At 38.6% G+C, this 21,482-nt stretch overlaps 1 protein-coding gene across 6 annotated transcripts in view; it reads right to left on the bottom strand.

Annotated features, from left to right (window-relative positions):
* TENM1 (teneurin transmembrane protein 1) overlaps nucleotides 1–21,482 on the bottom strand; it is a 634,570-nt gene that overhangs the window by 112,435 nt on the left and 500,653 nt on the right. For all 6 annotated transcript variants that reach the window (XM_087748549.1, XM_087748548.1, XM_087748550.1 and 3 more), the window contains 4 exons: nucleotides 21,047–21,257; nucleotides 17,464–17,565; nucleotides 16,196–16,390; nucleotides 12,643–12,843 (listed from right to left, as the gene is read on the bottom strand). In XM_087748549.1, the coding sequence (XP_087604675.1) occupies nucleotides 12,643–12,843; nucleotides 16,196–16,390; nucleotides 17,464–17,565; nucleotides 21,047–21,257 (709 nt within the window). The remainder of the gene's footprint in view (nucleotides 1–12,642; nucleotides 12,844–16,195; nucleotides 16,391–17,463; nucleotides 17,566–21,046; nucleotides 21,258–21,482) is intronic.

Below are 21,482 nucleotides of genomic sequence, written 5' to 3'. Positions count from 1 at the left end.
CACATAATGAACAACTATTTCTACCAAAGGCAAAACTTCTCGAAACTTCTCCATTCTCCAAACATTGTTTCATTTTAAACCTTTCTACTGTAAGCTTTATGCAGAAAACCTTTCTGACGTGTTGCCTCACAGATATCTACCTACCTACCTTATCTTCTTACCACAGGCCACAACACATAAAATAAAACCACTGGAATGAAAATGCCATATCCTCACTGTTTGTTACTCAGAATGTGTCACCATCAATCTAGTGACAGTTTTAATTGCTTTCTGGAAATAATCCTACCATCATCTCATTGAACTTATTTCTGATGCATTAAGTACTCTATAAATAGCTCTTCTGACTTCTAGTAGGAAGGCTGCCATTAACATTATTGTGTGTCTCAAAATATATGAATGTAATTGCATTTTTAAAAAACCTGTAACGTAGCTTCTGATAATTCTACACCTATTTGAAAGTATCTTTTCCAAACTGGGAGTCTCAATTTGCTTGAAAATGTATTTGTGTAGAAAAGTAATCAGCGAACAGACAGAAAGGTCCAAAGGGCAAATACAGCAGAGGCGGGGGAAACGGCAGAGAAACTTTTTCCCCTTCTTAGATCTTTTATCACGCTTTTTTTTTCCAGCTTTATTTTCATCTGTTGAAGAATATTTTCTTCCTGATCCAAATCCAATTTGTATATATAAAAAACCTCACCCTTTATCGATTTCACTGTGGTTCAAAATGGTATTTTTACAGTGCAAAAATTTAATCAATACAGCCTGATGAATCTGGACTGGTAATGGTAAACATACTAACAGATATTTCATTTCAGGCAGCCAAAGCTCTGAAAACTGATACCAGTGGAAAGGATTACTCATTTGCCATTGGGTATATCTCTGTTTACCCAGCCATAGTACTGGTGTAAAGCAGAATACAATTATGCTGTGCCTGCCACACAAGAGACTTCAGCTGTGGAACATCTCTCTTTCTTAGAGATGAAACAGGTTGGCAGGTCGGACAAGGCCTTTGTGGGAAACGGTTCAAATAAATGAGCAGAATTGTAACCTAATAGCAGGGAAGATTAGACTGACACAAGGGTGAGGATGAACCACACAGTATTCTGACCAGGACATTCTTTAAATACCATGTTTCTCAAGTAAATTTGGAGTTTCCTTGTAAAATTTGGTCCTGTTTTATAATTTGTCTCCACTGTTTGATTTCAAGTTGTACATGTTGTAAAGCAGTGAGATTACAGTTGTCACTGGAGATTCATACTCTGACTAACAAGCTTTGAAATCCTTCACAATACACCGAGAACCACAAAAGGAAATGCCATGCAATGTCTACCTTGTTCGATATTTTATTTGATCAGGAGACTGGTAAGAAAGCAGTCCAGACCAATCTGTTGTGAGCAGTAATGAGTGAGATGAAAGCTATGAAAGCTATGCCTTTGTGTTCACTCACAGAGGGGAAAATGCAATCCACAGTTCCTTGGGCTGAAAAGACAAGTTGCGTAGGAAAAACGGGAAACCTGCTGAGTAAGTGACAGACCATGAGACTCAGGAAAGGCATGAGGCCTATGATAAGAATTAGAAAGATGGAGAGCAACCAACTGGCTTTGCAGGCAAAAAGGAAACAGGCAAAGAGATGGCTCAGTGGGTATATTTAATAAAGCTGTCTCACAGGTACAGTCTGAACTAATACAGCATCAAAAGAAAATAAAGATTTTGAGACACCTATTTTCAGCAAAGGTTCACCAGATTGCCTGAGCGGTTCAGGATACGTCTTTCTATAAGCGCTAAATCTTTCATGATACACAGAAGTACTACTGTTAACACTGACTAGGGCTCTACTCAGAGCATAAAGTTTTCCACAATTATTTAATTAGTAAATTTGATTAGTAATATTCAGTAAAGAAGTAATGAGTTATTTAAGCATTATTTGCAAAGAGTAGGCACCATCTTTAATTCACTGGCTTACAGGATGACCTTTGAATATGGGTCCACTCACAAAAATTGCTCCAGTAAGTGCTTACCTCACCCAGGTGATGTGCTCTGTACGTTAGATGTACCTGCTGACCTCAGTAATGAAGGTATATGTTACTTATCATATCTCTGAAGGGCTCAGAATGCTGAAAAGGTGGGCACTGGTACTACTGCTCAACATATTACAGGAACGCCTGTTCAGATTCACCTGTGTAAAAGCAATGGCAGCTCCAAAATGGCATAGATGCCATTGCTGCCCAAATCGGAGACAGATTGGCACTCAGAAGGAAAGGGGACAGTGACTTGCAGAATCTACATCAAAACGCTAGGACTGGATGTTTTTAAAAGGATGTTCTTCTATTTTTACAAATTTTTTTTTTTTCAGGGAAGAGCCAGACTACATGCACAGACAGAAACAGTGGACCAACTAAAATAAGCCTTAGGAACTCTGTGTTCCCAACAAACAATTTATATCACCATGAAGACTAATATGAGAAATTACAGGTCATTACCAGCTTCTAAGTAACATCTCAATTTCACAATCAAAAGCAAAATCAGCTGAAGAGGCTGGTCTTGCTTCCTCTCTTTTTAGCACAAATAAGCAGTTTCTTGGACGAACTCAACAGCCAGGCATAACAAGCTCTTTCACAAACGCAAGGAGTGCAGCCTCAATTAGCAAAAGTCATACAGTCCTCAGTGACTGACTATGAACACCGCTTACATGGACAAGGAGCAAACATTTCTATGTTCTTTGCTGTGTTTGTGAAGATGAGTACAGAGAGAGATGAAGCAGCTCCCAGCAAATAAACCATAACTTCCTCTGTGTCAGCAGCACGAACAGAAATAGCAACATGCATCTGGCAGCTGCTGTTCTGTCTTATTGCTGGTAAAGCAAAGATGCAGCTCATGACTTGCATTTTTCCTGCACCAGGGAGAAGCAGCACCTTGGGCACACGACCCTGGCTTTTAGGTGAGCACTGCTATCACGCTCCTCAGTGTCCGTGGTACAACTACAATAGTGCTTTGTCGATTTTAAGAAGGGAACGAGTGTCCTCTATTATTTTGTTTGCTCCCTTCCTTTTACGCTGCCTACATTTTCCACTAACTCATCACTTCTCCCTGGTCCCTCCTCGTCCATGCAAACGCTGCTTTGCTGAGGCAGTTCTGTTATCCCCGGGACATGCTGCCCAGTCACATAGTGCTCAAAGATACCCTGCTCCTTCTCGCTCTGCAGAGCTGGCAGAGGCACCGCCAGGCTGGCCACCCTTCTTCAAGGCATTTTTGTAATGAGTGCATGGGTGACCAGAGTAGGAGTTGCAAATACAAATGTGCCATGTGAACAATCAGCTTTCTGCAGTCCATCAGAAAAGTATTTGGGATCACAAGGTCATAGATACTATTTTAATAATCTTTAAACTAAAGATTTACAAATAAACTTTATAAAATAGCTAAGGCTTCCTAAACTGAAGAGTGACATGCCCAAATGTACACTGCAGCTACAATACACAAGGAGTTTTTGCTCTATCACCATTGAAATGCTCTTGCATAATTACTATAAATTTAATTTTATTTAAAAAGTATTATTTGAGCCTAAAAATTTAAGCAGAAGTCCTTAAAGAGGGTAGAGACCAGGAAGTCCTTAGGTGTCTACACATGTTACCCTTACAACAATCTACAGAATCAAAAAGCTTAAAAATGCAATATGTAGGAGAAAAGAAAGTTCCTATAATTTTGACTTTTATGGATAGCAATTTCCTATTTTCAGAGGTAAGTTAAACTTCATAGACTTTGCTGCATAAGCGTATTGAAATGATAGCTATTTTTGTAGAACTCTTACCATGACAATAAAAAAATATAATAAATATCTGCTTTTCAGGGACTGATACAACACAGTTTGCATAACAGCTGTTCTGAAATTCACTGAAGGACAAAACCTCTAGCTGTTCTAGTGCTTTTCTGTACTCTTGCTCTAGCAATTCCCATTGTGCTTTTCCAGCTGTGAGGAAGGGAAGCTCCCTCCTAACACAAGAACCCTTCTTTCAATGCTGGTGGTATGGATAACTTGTCAGAGTTTCATCACTGGACTTGGCTTAACAAATTAAAAGTTGAAGATTTTGTATGTCGCTACTGTTCTGTTGTCCATCTAGGCTGTTTTTTCCCCTCCATTGCAGCATCCACAACACCAGCAGAATGTTCCCACAACTTCTCTACTTCAGAGACCTCTTTTATAAAGGGTTCTTGTGGAGTACGAGCCTTTCATATTCAGAATTTCCACCTTGATATTTTCTTGGACATAGAGTATTCATAAAAGTCCTTTCCATGCTATATCCTGTCCGTTGCTTTACTATGGTTCTTAATCACTTTCTAGTAGACTACCATGTAGGTGATAAGGTTGAGATGCAAAAAGGGATGCAGGCACTTAAGTACAACTTTAAACATTGAAATCCAAAATTTAGACCCTTAGGACCCTTTGCTTAGCTTACCTAATTTGGAGGTTCTTGACCCACTTTGGCACCTGAATTGCTACTAAAATCCCACTTATTTGCCAGGTTTTGCTATAGATAATCACCTGAGGTCGTAACAGCTTTATATCAAGCTCTCTAGCTTCACAGCCATCATGATCTTACACAGGTGCTGCCTAGGGATCCTAATGAGCATTACTCTCAAAACAGACCTACTGGAGCTGGTGTAGCACAAAACACATTGAGGGGGGCAGCTCCCGGACACAATGGGCTCCCCATAGCGACATAATGCCGTGCGTACAGAGAGGAAAGTGTCTGTTAGCTAGCTAAAGGTAGGATAAACAGGATCATATTGCTGTCACCAGAGCAATTCGGGTATCTTGCTCCTGGATACGGGAAGAGCTGCTGGGACAGAAGCATCTGAAATTGGGTCTGTGGATTCCACTCAGTGGAGTAAGTAATACCTTTTTTGTGGATTAGAGCAGGATTTACAAAAGCTGACTTAAGTAAATTATGTTTGAATGAGGGATATTTCCAATAATTGCTGAATGAGGTGCAGACAGCAATAGATTAAGAATCTTAATTTTCAGGAAGAAAAAGGGAAGGAAAGAGCCATTATTTTTGGCATATCTGCAAAATAAGCAGCAATCAGTTGAAAAACATCCCAAGTTCCCTCATTGTATATCTCATACCCTTGACTTATCCTATTTCTTAAATCAATACATGACTATATCAGGTATTTCTGGTTCCCTCTGGACTGATTTCAACATGCAGGAGAATTAATTTTTATTGGAGTGCTTCTTCACTGCCTTAAATTTCTCATGTTTTAAATTCTCCAGCAACACATACTAAGTGTTCCAATCTTTAACTACTAAGTTTTTAATAGAAATCTTGCTCACCAGATATCTTTTTGCAAACTCTTGCAACTCTACAGGAGATACAAATCAAACTAGACACACATCGTTTTTTTCTTTTCAATGAAATATACAGTAGTAAGAAGACTCTTTCTACAATGTCAGACAATGTACAGCAGGGGAAACTTCAATCATCCTTTTAATTAGCAGAGCAGTAATAGTCAAAGCTCCTCACAAATTAAAGAAAGAGGACAGTTAGATGAAATTAAGTAAGTCCATCATTTCTTCAGAACAAAACAATGAAGGATGGTTATAGTGTAATTGAAAAGTTCTTGAGATTTGTCTAAAATAGAGAGCAGAGTAGAAGTACCAACATGGAACAGAGCAGTCTATAGAAAATGCATGGCAGATTACATCATGTACTGAGGAAATTTCAGGGCTAATTTCACTACTGCGAGTTGTTTGTAGTGAATATCCTTGTCCTTGGCAAATCAGAATGACTGACACCCGTAATTTGCAATTTCCTAAACCTGAAGAGTTTTCTGATTGCGATGAAATGGTTTTACCTAATTATTTTTTCAAGTTGCAGTTTTTGATGTTTAATTTTGAAACCAATTTGAGATGTCTTGAACTATATTAATAAACTGTATTATGCCTTCATTTCTTTTTGAAGCACTTTAAAAAATGCATACTTCTAATGATTTTTAAATTACTCTACTCTGCACATATCAATTTACAACAATTACAACATTTTGCATTTTTCAAAGCACTTCAGTTTTAAAGAGGTTTTATGCTTCGCAAGATACTGGAGGAAAAGGCTACTGATCCATTTTTACCCTTTGTAAAATTACCACCAATCTTGCTAGAGAGAGCTTAACCAAAAATAGATATGCTAAATATATACCATCTTCATATAATCATTTTAGGATGAATGTTTTTGTGACTAAGAACTGCCAGTATTCTTCTCCCAATCATAATTAGGTTGCTTCAGTGGTATAAATGGATTCAGTGGAATTATGACAAATATCCTGGAGTAAGGAGGACGGAAACTGGCCTACTTTAGCTGAATAGAGTCTGGAGAAACGAATACAGGACAGGATGTCAGAGGCATCAGCTCTGTCACAGATTTCATTACTTTTCAGTCTATAATATTTTAGGCATAGTGCTGCAATTAATTAGTGACTCGGGGCTGGATTCTCACCTGAAACACACTGGGATTGCACCGGTGGCATCACTGCAGTTATGCTAATTTATACTAGCTAAGGCTCTGCCCCACTGAACAACTCTGTCATCCATTTTCTCGTGATATTTCACTCCCTTAATCTCAAGGCTCCATGTTAAAGGTGTCAATCTGAGAACAGAAGACGATTTTTTTTTGTTCAGTTCATCGATGCTGCACCTTCAATTAGCCAGAGCTTCCCTTCTACCTGACATGAGTAGTCAGTACTAACAAGTTTGATTTTGTCTTTCTGAAAAGCACTGCCTCTGTGCCTCAAAGGGAGATGACTCATTAACATCAAGGGATTTTGGATGACAGCCTATAAATAAAGCAACAAAGATCCACAGACAGTAAGTAAAAAGTTGACTATACTGAAGTCCTGGTGACATTAAAATAGTGCACTATCAGTCTTCCATCCTACTGTATTATTTTGTCATGTATGCAGTAAATCACCCCCATACTGCAATGGGTCAACTGAGCTGTATGTTGAAGGTCTGAATAATAATGGATTTTCACATACAATCATAACTGGATTCGGTATGGTGTAAACATGCTGAGACTCCGACATGTTCTAAGGATGATCTTTTCCAGGTAGTTTTCACAAAAAAAAATTTATAACCAGTCTCACTTGGAACAAAGCATGAAGTTCCTATTCTCTATTCACATCTTTTAGAGGAGCGGGGGAGACTAAATGAGAAACAGAACCCAATCTCTTGTGCATCTCTCTTGGGCACGTCCACTGTCAGATGGCTAAATTGGTAACGGCCAAATGTCTTTGGGCATTTTTGTGTGACTTGCCAAAGGATGACCAAACTAGGAAAAAACTAAAACTAAATGAGCAAAGTGATAAACAAGACAGTAAGCAATTAATTCAAACACAGAATACTCGCATTTATATTGTATTACCATGGGTTTTTAAGTTGCTGTGCTTTACATCAGAGAAGCATTTGTTTTTCCACAAACTAATGATTAGAGAGATAAAATCACATGGGTTTTTTTGACAGGATGAGCTAAAGCCATTACAATGTTTGAAGATGACCTATTTGCTGTATGGTAGATGTGACTGTTGGGGTCAATGTCTTGGACAATGTGGAATTGTAACAGTGCTGTTGCTGTTTCTTTTTGTCTTGGAAACACTTTGGGAAGCAAAATGGTGGAAAGACAGCTCTCCTCAGAGATGTCTGTGGAGCTCTGCCTGAGATCAACTCAGCTTGGCCCTAAAAGCTGTGCCTCCCTTACTTTTAGGCAAAAGCGAACACAACTCTCCTCATTCCTTGTACAGTCCAAAGTGAAGACTGCAGAAAGTGGGATGGATGACTGTTCAAGGGACAGCCGACTAAAACGACTTAAAGAAATAAAGTTATTGTAGAAGAAGACACGGGATCTCAGTGTATATTTCAACATAGATTACACCACAGGTAAAGGCACCAAGCGATGTCCGTTCAGGCCAGCAGGAATGGAAGATTCCATTATATTACTTGAATAATGACTGCAGCACTGATCCTTGCAACTGGAATTATAACAGCTATGTCCAGGCTACAGCATTTGGAAGAACTCAGCTGGAATAACTCTATGCTGCTTCTCTACAAATTTCTGACATTGGTATAATTTTGAAGCACTCAAAACCATAGCTTGTTTTCAACCTTCGGTGTTCAAGCCAGTTGGCAAATTGGAAAAACAGGCTCATCCATCTCCCTCTTGGCAAATACGTGGCAGTGTATAATCATATAGAAAAATTAAAGCACTTTGATCTTATCCATATAATAAACCAAATCTTAGGTACAGATAGAAGGTAAGTGATGTTTTTTCTCCTTGTGTCACATATGGCTGTAGAAAGGATACCCATCAATGTTGTTTTGATTGGTGTAGCTAAAGATCTGCCAATATTTTCAGAGTGAAATTCAGTTGATGATGCCTAAAGAAGGCAAAGGAATTAGAAGCAGATTACCTTTTGTTTGAACGTTAGCTGATAGGAAAAGCCTTTACAAATAGGAGCGTAAGTAGCAAGGCAAAGCCTGAATGAAAACCATGTCATCTCTGGGACAAGCAAACTGAAATCTGAGCTAACAAAAGAAAATGGCTTTTCATGGAAGTTCAATATTGTAAGGTAGAAAGAGGCCAAATATGGCTGTAACAGGATGGATCTTAACAGAGCTGAATAAAAAGCCGACATAGGTTGTGTCCTACAAGTAGTGTAGGATTAGCAGTACTAAATCTGAACAACTTTCAAGCCATACTGAGCTGCTCTTATTGAGAACCAACTCAAATACGATGAAAACATATCCTGACAGCTGTTTTGGAGTTCTGTACGAGGATTTTCTGGACCTCAAGGGATGGCAAGTGGCCATCAAGAACTTTGGACCTAGAAGGAGCATCTGGAGGTGGTGCAGTGAGATTGGTTTTTGGCAGCCCACAGGTCAGAGCAGAGAGTATGCTGGACATCTGTGTTAAGCTGACTAGCCAAAACTGGCTTGGACAGTGTGGAACTGTAACAGTGTTGTGGCTCTGTTTCTTTTGGTCTTGGAAATACTTTGGGAATCAAAGAAGTGCAAAGAAAGTGTGCAGGTCTACTCTACGCTGGGGAAGGATCCTGGCTTCAGGCCTCTGATGATAACAGTAAGATCTTGAAGCACTTCAGAATTACCACTCTTTTGGCGAGAAGCTGGTGTAATGCAAGGGAAGGCGAGAAATAAATTCAATTCACACCATTACTCTGTGCTTTCGTGCGTGTGCTCCCTCAAATATTTATATATAACCGTATACACATTTCACCTTTTCTAAACTAGCCACTTCTTACCAACCAGTTAAATCAATCATGGCACAGTTCAGTGTTTGTTGTATCCAAACACTCTCAACATGCAATTTCATGTAGAATCTGATCTGAACAGTCTGGTAGATTAGAAAAAGACATTGTCTTTAATACAGCAACTGTACAGAAGAACAAGTATATACAAGAGCAAGTAACTGCTTGAATGGTCAGGCCATACATCCTTAGCAAAATGACATTTCCATAAGTGTGAAAAATGAAACCTGTTTCATAAGAAACACGGGAGAGATGAGTTAGTTAACGTCTAGGTACCTTCTTTTGTCTTTCTTTGACCTTTGAATAGTTAAGTTTAGAATTTTAGTGTTCCCTTGATGTAATTTTTTTATGAAGCAATAGGAAAAGAAAAACGCATACTTTACGTGGACAGTCATACCTCCCAAAAGGCCTACCCAAAACCCAAGAAATACATCAATTTTTTTATGGCATTATTCTTCTTGTGGAGGCAGGGCTCGAGATAGGGAGAGAGAGCAAGAGAAAGAGAAAGGAGGGGGATGGAGATAGAGGTGTGTGTGTATGTAGCATTATGAAAAGCAAATGGATTTAAAATATTGGCTGTTTTTATAAACATTAAGGACAAAAAATATAGTGAATTTGACAAAGCATTTGACAGTCTTTCACCTCACAGAAAGAAACACAATTGTAAGACTTTTCACCTATTCAAACTGGGAGTAGAAGGTGCACTTTTTAGCAGAGAGGGTCAGTCATAATTGAACCAATTCGCCTAAGGACATGGTAGACTATCCTTCATTTTCAGTCTTTGCGAGAAAGTTGAATTTCTAACAACTAAACAGAAATTATGAGTGTCAAGCAGAAACTTAAGGATGATTTTTTTTTTTTTTTCGTACGTGGCCTACAGAAAATCAAGCAGCAGGAACACCATGGTCTTTTCCAGCCTCAAAACTCCACAAATGATTCTAGATCTCAGGTTGGGGCTCCAAATATTAGCAATTCCTTAGGATATCCATGAGTCACACAGTCACCCTTCATCTCTGTTCCTCCATGTCCACACTGATCTGTGTCTTTCCCCAGTCTGTCGCTTGTAAAATGGAATTTCTTATTGTTTGAGGAGCTACAGATGGGCAGGTATGGGAAGGTATCACAGAGATGGCTCATCCCTCTTTGGGTGGGCCACAGTGCATCTGGGATAATGTACTCAAAAACTTTCTGGCACCTTTGCTGTTTCTCCTTTTTAAAGTACAGCAAGATATATTAATTTCTATTTAGGAAAAACATAAAACTTAAAATAATTCATCCTTTTATTTTGAAAGTATTTGGAATTTGCTGGGGAATGCAGGAATCATCAGGACTGGAGCCTATATTCTTCAAGGTGATACAGAAAGACAAATTTTCACACTACTGACAATGATGCGGTACAGAGATGGAGGGAAAGTGCAAGGGTTTGAGGCAGGCTGAGAGACTGCTCGTCTATCAGTTGCAAAGTTTGCCTTGTCTGATTCCAGATGAGCAGTCTGTGGTTTACCTGTTTCATCCTCTTCATTGTACAGAACCTCGTGATTTTTTCCATTCACATATGACAACTCATTTATTTTGACCTTGTTGACTTACTCATCTGATGTTTTCCTTCCTCACTAAAATCAAGTTTTACTTCCAGCATGCACAGCAATCACTGATCATAGGAAGAAAGTCTCAAGTGCAAATGAACATCTATACTTCAGTCTAATGCTTATTGTATTGCCACAACAATCCTGAATTGAGTTTAACACCTATGAAGAAAGATATATTCAAAAGGAGAAACCTGAAGTATCTAGCTATAAAGAGAGATGCCTGTTGGTGGTTGTAAAAGCATCCTTTGATAACTCAGAAGACAGTAGGGATGAAGAGAGGTATTTTCCCTACTAGTTGACGGCAGTAAGGAAAAAAGTTACGTTTCTTCTAAAAATTAATCAAAACAGCTTTGGAGCTGAGACAAACATGAAAACTATGATCCTAGCACACAAGATAAAAGCCTCTTCACTGCAGCTATTTATGCGCTCTTTGTTCCCTTACTTAATATCTAATTGCCCCATGCAGCTGACACAATGAACCTATTGGAGATTAACATCTCTTTTTGAGCTACAGTAATGTTGTGTTACAACAGAATTAGTTTGCATATTTTGTGAGTAAAAAATTAGTACATAGCTAGCACCTTTCCTAATTATTTGCTTCATTAATGCAAGGACTATTACTAACCTTCAGGGAGTATTTTTACACATAATAAAATACATGATAAAAATGCAAGCAACTGGGCTTTTGCTGAAAGCCAATAAAAAGTCAATTTTTGTCAAAGCAGGTACCATATCCGACAATGTCAGACTGAAATTACATCCATTAATTTTGGAGTGTTGAATGAATGCAGGGTCTTTGTAACAAACACTGAAAATTATCAGCAGATCAATATTTTGTTGCTTGAAAAGTTATCATGGAGGGCGACATTTCATAAGTCCCAACTTAAACATTGTAACCATACGTTTTAAAGATCTGAATGGAAATTTATACTGTTCCAAGTGTTCTTTGGAATGATGATTTCTAAGAAAAATTGGTGACTTGGACCACTGGTTGTATTCCACAGCATTCAGCAAATCTGTCACTTGCATCTATTCTGTACTGGGATGTGCTGCTTATCATCTGAGATTCCAGTTTTGTGAGCTTTATAGGGGGGAAAAAAAAAGTAGTACGTACATTGATAATGACATGCTCCATTACAGAGTAAAATGTCCAGAGTGCATTCATTTCAAGAAAATGAAACGTAAATGTACAAAGCACATAGGAAATCCATTTCAACTCTTAATCAAATTCAATGGGATCAAACCTTGATGGTCCTCTAAGAAAGAAAAGAGTTTTTATCCCAGCATGAGAGAATGGATGGTCATTTTTGTTTAAAGATTTTTTTGACAGGGCCTTCTTACTCATCAGTCACTGCATTTAGACTGTTATTTTTTTTTATATCCTCCCAGTCTCTCTCAGAGTTGTGGATTCCCTCATTGCATGAGCCTGATACGTGCTCAACATCTCAGGTGAGAGTAATGCTTAACTCCAACACATGCCAGGAGGCACTTGCACTCTGGCAGGACTACTGTTCTCACCGCCACGCCATCGGGCAGTCAACGTTCTTGTCACAGAGAAAAAGCCTTTCTATCCTTGTCAACAGAAAGCCAGTTGCTGACAAGCCCGTTGAATGCCATGCCACAGTACCCCTGGTTCATCCCTGTCTTGTTTTTTAAATTCGTACTAGCACAATAATAGCAACTACTTTCTTTCATGACCCAAACAGAAAGCGTAGGCATTATTGAAAAAATAAAATCTCCAGCATACCTGTTGAACAGTCTGAACCCGTCCACTGTGGTTCACAGCTGCAGACTCCTGTGTCCAGGAGAAAAGTCCCATGCCCCGAGCACTGCTCCTGGCACACGGGAAGAGCCGTCTCACAGTTCACACCGCCCCAGCCCGTGGAGCAGTGACATTCCCCTTGAACGCACACACCATGGCCAGAGCACATCGGATCCAAGCAGTCCTCTGGAAAGCAGGGAATATGCAACTTAGCGCATAAAACTTGCACCTTTACAGTGGTTTCCTAGTGAAATACATCAGGGATTCAGACTAACTTGGTGATTTTTGTGCAAATACCCAAACTGTAATGATGTTAACAAACACAAGGAAAAAACAGTCTATGCTAACATCTCTGCAAAAGTATAAGCTAAAAAGCAAGGAAAAAAGCAAGCATGTAGACTGTTAGAGATCACATGATTCTGCTTGTCAAGGATATTGTCTTATTTTAAAACACAGATTCCCAAGACAGATCTATTAGTCCAAGTCAGTGAAGTTTGTGCTTCAGTAGCAGGGCTGGGAAAGAACTGGAGCAATTAATAATTACTTCTACAATTGTGCACTGTGTTTCCATTTGGGTATTTGTGCTCTGTGATTTATTTACATCTGGGAAAAGAAAGATTTATTCTTTCATCTTCCTATCTCTACGGCTGAAAATTTGATTAAAAAAAAATGGCCAGCCACTAACCCTGAGTAGTGAACCTCTGACTGAATGCTTGCTGTAAAAAAATCTCATACACTCATAAAAAGTATGTGCTGGGCAATTGCAGATAATGAACAGATTCATAAAAGTCATAACGTACTGATGAACAATTTGCAAACAGACAAAGAGCTAAATTTGTTCTCAATTTGGATTAAACTATTCCTAGTGAAAAATTCAGGAGCTCTGTAGAAGAATTTAAATCAGCTGGTTAGTCCTCTATAATCAGCATATTCTTTCATAAAGCCCCAGCATTTCTTTAACAAGACAGATTTTAAGCAGAACACAGCCTGCCTTCTCTGGAGGCTGCAGGAAGACTGCAGAGCTGAAGAGGATTTGCGGGGTCCGAGCATGGGAAACAATTAGCCAAAAGCCTATTCATGTTAGATCATGCTTCCGACTGATGTTAAAGAGGCACTTTGAAAGTTCTTGTATGTAGTTTTAAGTACTGTTTTAATAATTAAATTGTAAACTTAACAAACGGTGTTCTGTGCTACAGGAATGAAGAGATGCTTTCTGCTTCGGTAAGGGAAGACTAAATACTTCAGATGTAGAGATTAACGGCCTCCAGTTTATAGGAACTTTTGACCTAGGAATAAAGAAGTGATGCTTTATCATTTGAGCTGCTATGCCACCAATTCAAGATCTTATTTTGAGATTTATGTTGTAACTTTTTTAGCCTTCCAGGCTTGTGCACAGCACAATGTAATTCTGAAAGAGGGGAATCAGTGTTTCTGGACAACGCATATCTTGCTAAGCATAGGACAGAAATATGCGGTAATTTTCTCTCATCCTGAGACAGCTCTTTATTTTGCTGATCTTTAAAATTAATTGAGTGACTCCATAAACAGTTTAAAAAGTATCACTGACTTTAGTAATGATAATCTGACAGGACAAATTCAAAGGACTTCCATAGCAATGAATACATGTAGCTACTGGTGTTCCCTGGATAGTAAATCTGTTACAATGTCTGCTATGATAACGATACTGCTACAATACTAAACTCACATTTACATACAATAATGTAATCTGAATTCGTGACAGAATTACTTCCACTACTGCACAAGTTATGTTGTACAATACAGTAAACCGAACAGTCATGTCATGCACATGCTGTTACAATAAAACCCCACTGTACTTGGTTGCACGGGTTTGTTTCATCCACCTTATTTCTACAGAATTCCACCTTTTTTAAAAATTTAAATACGTCTCTTACTTTAAAAATCCAATGTTTTCACACTCTTCATTTCAATAGCTGTCTGAGTCCGTTTATCTCAATTATTTTTTTCAACCATTTTGCAGGATCACGTTATGGCAAGAAACAAAGCAACTGGAAACAGCAGTCAGCCCCTCACCAGCTACAGGCTTGTTCGGCATCACAGCCTCAGCGAGTAAATCTGTGTATTACTTGCTTTTTCCCATTTGGGTTTTCTTGGTTTTGTCTGTTTCTGAAACTACCAACAACTGTGCACGTCAGGAGCATTCTCTTGATCGTTCCTTTAAAAACCGTACCAGGTATGTCAAATCCATCAAATCCATCCTGGACATTTTTCTGACTACAGAATTCAAACCACATAAAGAGCCTCCTCTGTGTGCTACTCAACAGAATTACCTAAAATCTATATAGCAGGAAGCACAAAGTATGCTGTCACTACCTTCAGGCTAAGGGGACTAGCGAAAAAATCATCAAATCAGGGCAAGCATGAAGAAGAGTTTTGCCTTTCGAGGCTATGCACAGGGGAATAAAGTCAAAGCTGATGAGCTATCTCAGAAATGCTAACAGGCAAACAACAACTGCTTCTTTCTGCAGATGAGGGCAGAGACACATCGGTACTACAACCAGCAAAAGTACAAGTACTTGTTCTCAGAATTTCCCACTTTTTATTAGCCAAGCCTTAAAGGATGCCAGTTTAGTACCCTGAACACAGGCTCACAGTAAAAATGACATATGACAACAGAATTACACAATATGCTCTGGTAAACTGAGACTGTTTGCTGCTTTTTTGGCTTTATACTGTCAGCATGTTCTTCGCAGAAAAATCTAAGATGTAGCACAATGAAGAAAGGGAAAAGCTGATTACAATCTTCTGATTACTTTGGAGAACCACATCATATTTTGTTTAAATGATCTTCTGACTGCCTTACCCTTACCTTTTGGCCAAGTAAAAAACTCTGCACAGGCTCTCTGACAGTGTGTGCTAAGGGACTGAGGTTACGGGCAGCAAGGCGGACTGGGGATGCCAGCCACCCTTCCCGAAAAAAGTATCTGGAGCCTGGAAGAATAAAAGTGGAGACAAACAAATCAAGATGGTCTCACAACTTTCACAAAAAAAAAGGAATCCTTGCTTGCTGAGATGTTTTCCGGGAAACTTTTGGAGGATTGAGAATACACTGCTTGCTGAAAGGCAAAAAATTCCACCCAGTTCTGTTCTGGCTACTGAGATTCAATGGAGGGAGGGAACAGAAATCATCCGAGAACTAGAGTCTTCCTGGACCGAAAGAGAAACTGAGTATTTCAGAGGACTGCCCATGCTACAATTATTAGATAGTCTTATTAGACAATGTTAAATAATTTTAATCTTTTAGAATAAAAATGTGAATCTTGGAAATTATGTGATCAGCTTCCATTGACTGTCACTGAGACCTAAATGCCTTTACCTTTGATGATTTTCTCTCTTAACATTATTTTCTATGACACAATAAAGGTGCTTTTGAGCAAAACAGAACTGCTTCATGGTAAGCTTCTCACATCTATGTGAGTTCTTAACTACCTTAAAAAAGGTTTGGAGATTAAAGACAAAAATCAAACCCCCTAACTAGAGAGAGGGAAACTTCACAAACCTTCCTCACAAATCTCTCCTTTGTATCCAGGGACACAGATGCAGACGCCCATGATACAAGTACCATGGCCAAAGCAGGTCGGATCAATACACTGTTCTTCTGGAACATCACACTCTGGTCCTTTCCACCCATTTCGACACACACAGTGACCTTTCTCATATTCTCCATTTCCGCTGCATAGCACTGGGCAGGAATCTGAAGAAGGCAGATTGACCTTTTTAATGTATTTACATACTTACACAGATTAACATTTATTGCATTTATCGTTCTGTAAAATTGCTTTTCCACTCCAGCCCCTCGATGCTGCATTTGATTTGAGGGTTGTGACTTGCTGAAATCTTTGAACTAGGTAGTGCAGCAGTAATACAACGTCCTCGTCTCCTCAGTCTGCTTCACTAGTATAACTTAATTTTGACCTGAAATGGGATATCTTAGAAGATAAAAATAATTCCCTCCCTTTGATTGGCCTCCGCGGAAGATTTGCAGTGATGCCTGCTTATGATTTTCAGTAAGATTAATATTGCTTCCCTGTGAACTGAAGCAAGACACTGCCATTTTCTCCTTTCTTCTAAGCAGACCTAACATTACTGAAGTTTTAGCCATTACTGATCTGCGTGTAAACCAGCGATGTGGAAGCTTAGTTTTAGAATCCAGTATCAATTTCTGAGCCAATCAAGCTCTTAAAAAATAAAGTCAATCCTAAATTTGAGGAAACATTGGAAAAACATGAGAACGTCCAGACATCATACGCAGCAGATGATGGATAGTACTGACAGAAATATCTGAAACAGATATAAGCTCACTGACAATCTTTTTAGCATGGTTTTTGCCCCAATGCTCAAAACCAGTCTCTAAGTTGCTTTAGGTTTCTTTTCCACACCCTATTCAAGTTAAGACCACAGAAGCATTTGACTGACTTATGTAATTTTCTCCAAAGTGAAACTGTTTGTCATTTTTAAATAACAGAAAACATTATGCTAAGCTAGCACACTTAGTGAAAAATGTATCTTATAATCACGGAGCGGATGTGAAGAGGGATGGAGGAATCTAATAACTCTGAAAGTCAGGGAGAGAAAAGTGGTTGATGCATCTTAGCTCAAGTACAGCATAAAGAAACTTCCTATGTGTGTGCTTGTACTGTATCTGCCATCTAGCTGGAAAAGGGAATTTAATCTGCTTTAATCACTTTGAATCTTTGCAAGCCCAGCAGTCACACACGGTAATCATGATCCCTGTCATGCACTGTGCGTCAGTTAGTATGAGATTACCTTTTGCACAATCAGGACCAAGGAATCCCGGGAAACAGTGGCAGTGCCCCGAGATACATTCTCCATTCCCATTGCAATTAGTAGAGCAGTCATCCAGGATTTCTGTTTATTCAGAGAGTTGTACACAAAGAAAAATACAAATTGGTTGAATTTGAAATGAACGGCATCTTCACCTCATTCTGCAGGACACATCTCAACATACAAACAGGTGCAGAAGCAGTAAAAGGCCCATTTTCATTCATAGGGAGCATAAAACAAAATTCCTGTTCGAGCAGTTTACAAATATTAGATTTTGTCTTGACGGCTTTGAGATAACAAGTGCATCATTTATATTACACCAAAAAGCTTTTAAAGTAAGTGTTCATGTAAAATTTACCACCATTAAAAGCACTCCAAGAACCAGAGTATTTGCTGAAAAATGTCCACCTTAAACACTTTCTTTCATTGCTGAAGTAATTTGTTTGAAACCTGTTTATAGAGTAAATTGCTTTCTATGGTGTTCGTTTGAACCATGTGAACAGAATTCCTTGGACAAGAGTAGGATTGCCACTTCTATATAATCAGATAGAAAAAAAAAAGAGTCTTTTTTACAGTGATGAAACTCAATGCAATAAAGGACTAAACTAGATTTGAAGAAAAAACCCCCACCTTCAATTCTGATCTGAAACTTGCCCATGTTTTATCACACAGCTTTGGGTAGTAAAACACTTAACCTCACACATCTGGGGACAGGCTCATATCTCTGTACATGGATTAGCCAGTTTTAATTTACACATGTATTTCCTACAGGAATTCAGTGGATTCACTGATATATATATATGGGTTTTTTTGTAAAGAATACGAAGCAAATCCAAGGCTAAGATGCTCCCACGTGGAGAAGGTCACTGTCAGGCCAGCACCAGGACTGCGGGTCTCTGCAGCCCATGCAGGTACTGTGCAGGACGGGAGAGGGGCTACAGAACAGTGGGAACCGAGACTGTTTCATGGGCACACGCACTAACAGACATGGGGAAGTACCTCTGGCTATAGGAAGATGGGAAGCATGACTCCTTTCGCACAAAATAGTAACTGTTAGGGAAAAAGAAGAAAACCCAGATCCTTTTGAAGAGTGTCTGTCCATGGCAAGTGATTTGGGAGGAAAAAATTCTCCCAAGAAAGAGCATACCGTTGGAATATTTCAGCTAATCAAATCTAGTATACTTTTAAACTCAAGCGTAACTTGTCAAAAGATAGATTATAAGCACATTCTATAACTAATATGAATAACTGAAATAAGTTTATTTAGATCTTATTTATGGACGCTTGGACAGATAAGGATTGGTTCCTCTTGAAATCCCCTACTGCTATTTAAAAACATTCCTTTCGGGCTATCAGTTTATACCAAAACCCAGGTATTTCATATGTAGTTATTCATCAGATATCCAGAACCTGTACACGGATGTCTGTTTCAAAGTCAAAAAACCAGCTCATTTTCAGAAGTAAGTTTTTTCACAGATAGGCTGCTCACTGTTAATTTTCACATATTACTGTTCATTATCAACTCTTCTCTTGCTCTATGTGTACACTTGCCTGTCTTCTCAGTTTTCCAGAATCACATGGTAAATGATCCCTACATTGATCTCAAATGAAGAATTAACGGTTTGAAAAGTTACTTCCCCTCAATGCAATGTCCAGTTTGGGCTGGCCTTTATTCAGTCTATGAAAGTACTTGAGGCATGCCAGATTTTGCATGCAAATTATGTCCCTCAAGGGAACGTCTGATCAGAGCTTTAGCTAAAGTGTCAGAAAAATCAATTTTGTACATAACTAACATTGAGCAACTTGAAATACTACCTAACAGACGCTCATGAAGAGGGCATGACTGCTTCACACAGCCAACAGTAGCATACAGCAGAGATGCATCCAAGCTCTCACTCTGTTCTGAGTGTTTAAATCTGTGGTCCTGGTTGATTCCTTTGCCGGTAGAGATGTCAAATATGACTCCAGCCCAGTCTGGGGTAAGGACTATGGCTCAAGGATTTTTTTTTTTTTTGTGTGTGTGGAAACTCCCAAAGAAACAACCAAGAACCATTATGCAAAGAAAAGTATGAGAAGAAGATACTCAGGTTACGAAAACACAATAGCTATCACTATTTTCAAATGCATCCCAGTAGATTCTTGCAGCATGAACCCTCTTTTTCCCCAAAACGTCTTCTTGCAGCCATTTCTGAGATTAAGTATAAGGATTCCTGCCTGCACTGTGGCTTTCACTGCTCTCCTCTGTAAGAGCCAGTCTGTTCTGCTTATTGGCCAGAGAAGGGGTGGACGACTTTTTCACCAAATGTAACAAGAACCAAACCGCAGCATTCAATTTCACCTTTTTTTTTAATTTTTTTTATTTTTTTTTTTTGGAGAGGGTATGCTACTTAATGATGAAATATTGGTTAAACCGTCCTGTATAAACACTGCTGTCTTACAGCAGAAATAAACAAGGAGGCAGGTATTTGGATTCTGATCTGGACTGGAGTTCGGCCAGGTTTTATGCTCTTCATAGAGCATCTGCAAAGATGTTTCACAAATCGCTTGAATATTGTTTGCTCACATGGCATTGAATAATGGCGTTTTTTCTTGCTTGTAAAAGATTCACTTTTCCAAAGAGAGCAAATATGAACTTTTAAACAAAAAACAGTCATTACAATTCTACCTCAATTTCTAAATGCATTTCCTGCAAGTCCTTAAAAATCTTGGTGTTTGAATCATACTGTCCTGCTCTGCAAGGTGTTTACCATCAAGTAAAAATAGCCTCCAATTGTTCTAAAGAGCAGATGGCATGTCCATTACTAGTAAAGACATCTTGCTAAACATATGGTAGAACAGGTTAACTAAAGGGCATAGTGGTTAAAGTCTTGCAGCAAACCGAGACTGTCATAAATACAACGCTTTACCTAAATTTAAATTCCAAAGAAACCCTACGTGTAAGCACTGCTCACTAACAACACCCACAGTTGCAAACATTTGTCCACCTATATGTATTAGAAAGGCAGCAGGGATTTGATATGCCACCAGGGCACTGTCTCCTATATTTGCCTTCTGTGTTCCAAACAAAATGGTGCATTCGAATAATTGTATAAAACAGCAGCATCCATCCATCAAACAACAATCACAACCAAATCCACAAAAGCCGACTTTTAGATTTTCTAACTGACTAAAATACTGGAAATAAGAACTTAAAGCCTGGATATTTTTTGTAGGATTTATGGTTCCCATGTAAATAGGAGAGAGCAGACATAATCTCTTTTACTTTGAGCAAGATAACCCAGAAATTACTCAAGCATTTAAGCTATCGTATAAAAATCTTAACACACATGAAAACTTCACACTTAATTAATTTGATAACATCCATCTTTAATACACAAATGTTGCTATTCATCTAATATTGGCATAAACATGAAGTTGCTCCACTGAGGTTAATTAAACTGAGCTGAAATAAAACATATTTAAGAGAATACTTAAGAGAAGCCAGAATCAAGGTCAATAATGTCTTTTCAAATACAGCTTTCCAATGCAATAATCAGAATAACAATGTTATTGTAATTGTTCTTACCAATCGCTGTAGTTAGTACAAACACTTGCTCCACTTTCTTTCCATCATTGTAGAATGCCATATGCCAAGCTCCTTGATCCATATACTCGATGAAACCTGTCTCTTGAAGTGAAGTTAAGATCAGATTCCTGGGAGCTTGCTGAGGCTCCTCTGAGTTTTTTGGTTCCTGTTTAATTAACTGTTTTCCATCCATCAGTTTTACAAAATCAAACTGAAATAATAATAAGCAAAAATTAACCACCTAGCAAATTTTTATGAATCTGCTCTGCCTGTCTCATTCAAACAGGAATAAGCAGCTGAAATCTTAAGAGGAATTGCCTGACTGACTAAGTATTCACCAATGTGGACAGCAGTTGCATAATCTAGTCTTTTTAGCTTCAGTTTCCATATAAAAAGCATTATGGTAGGTCAGAAATCTGGCATCAAAACTTGCTGT

Source organism: Nipponia nippon, unplaced genomic scaffold, assembly GCF_047370975.1.
Source record: "Nipponia nippon isolate SJK-2023a ecotype South Korea unplaced genomic scaffold, ASM4737097v1 scaffold_12, whole genome shotgun sequence".
Lineage (NCBI taxonomy): Eukaryota > Metazoa > Chordata > Aves > Pelecaniformes > Threskiornithidae > Nipponia > Nipponia nippon.
The sequence above is the reverse complement of the archived record's forward strand: the minus strand, read 5'-3'. Positions and strand labels throughout refer to the sequence as shown.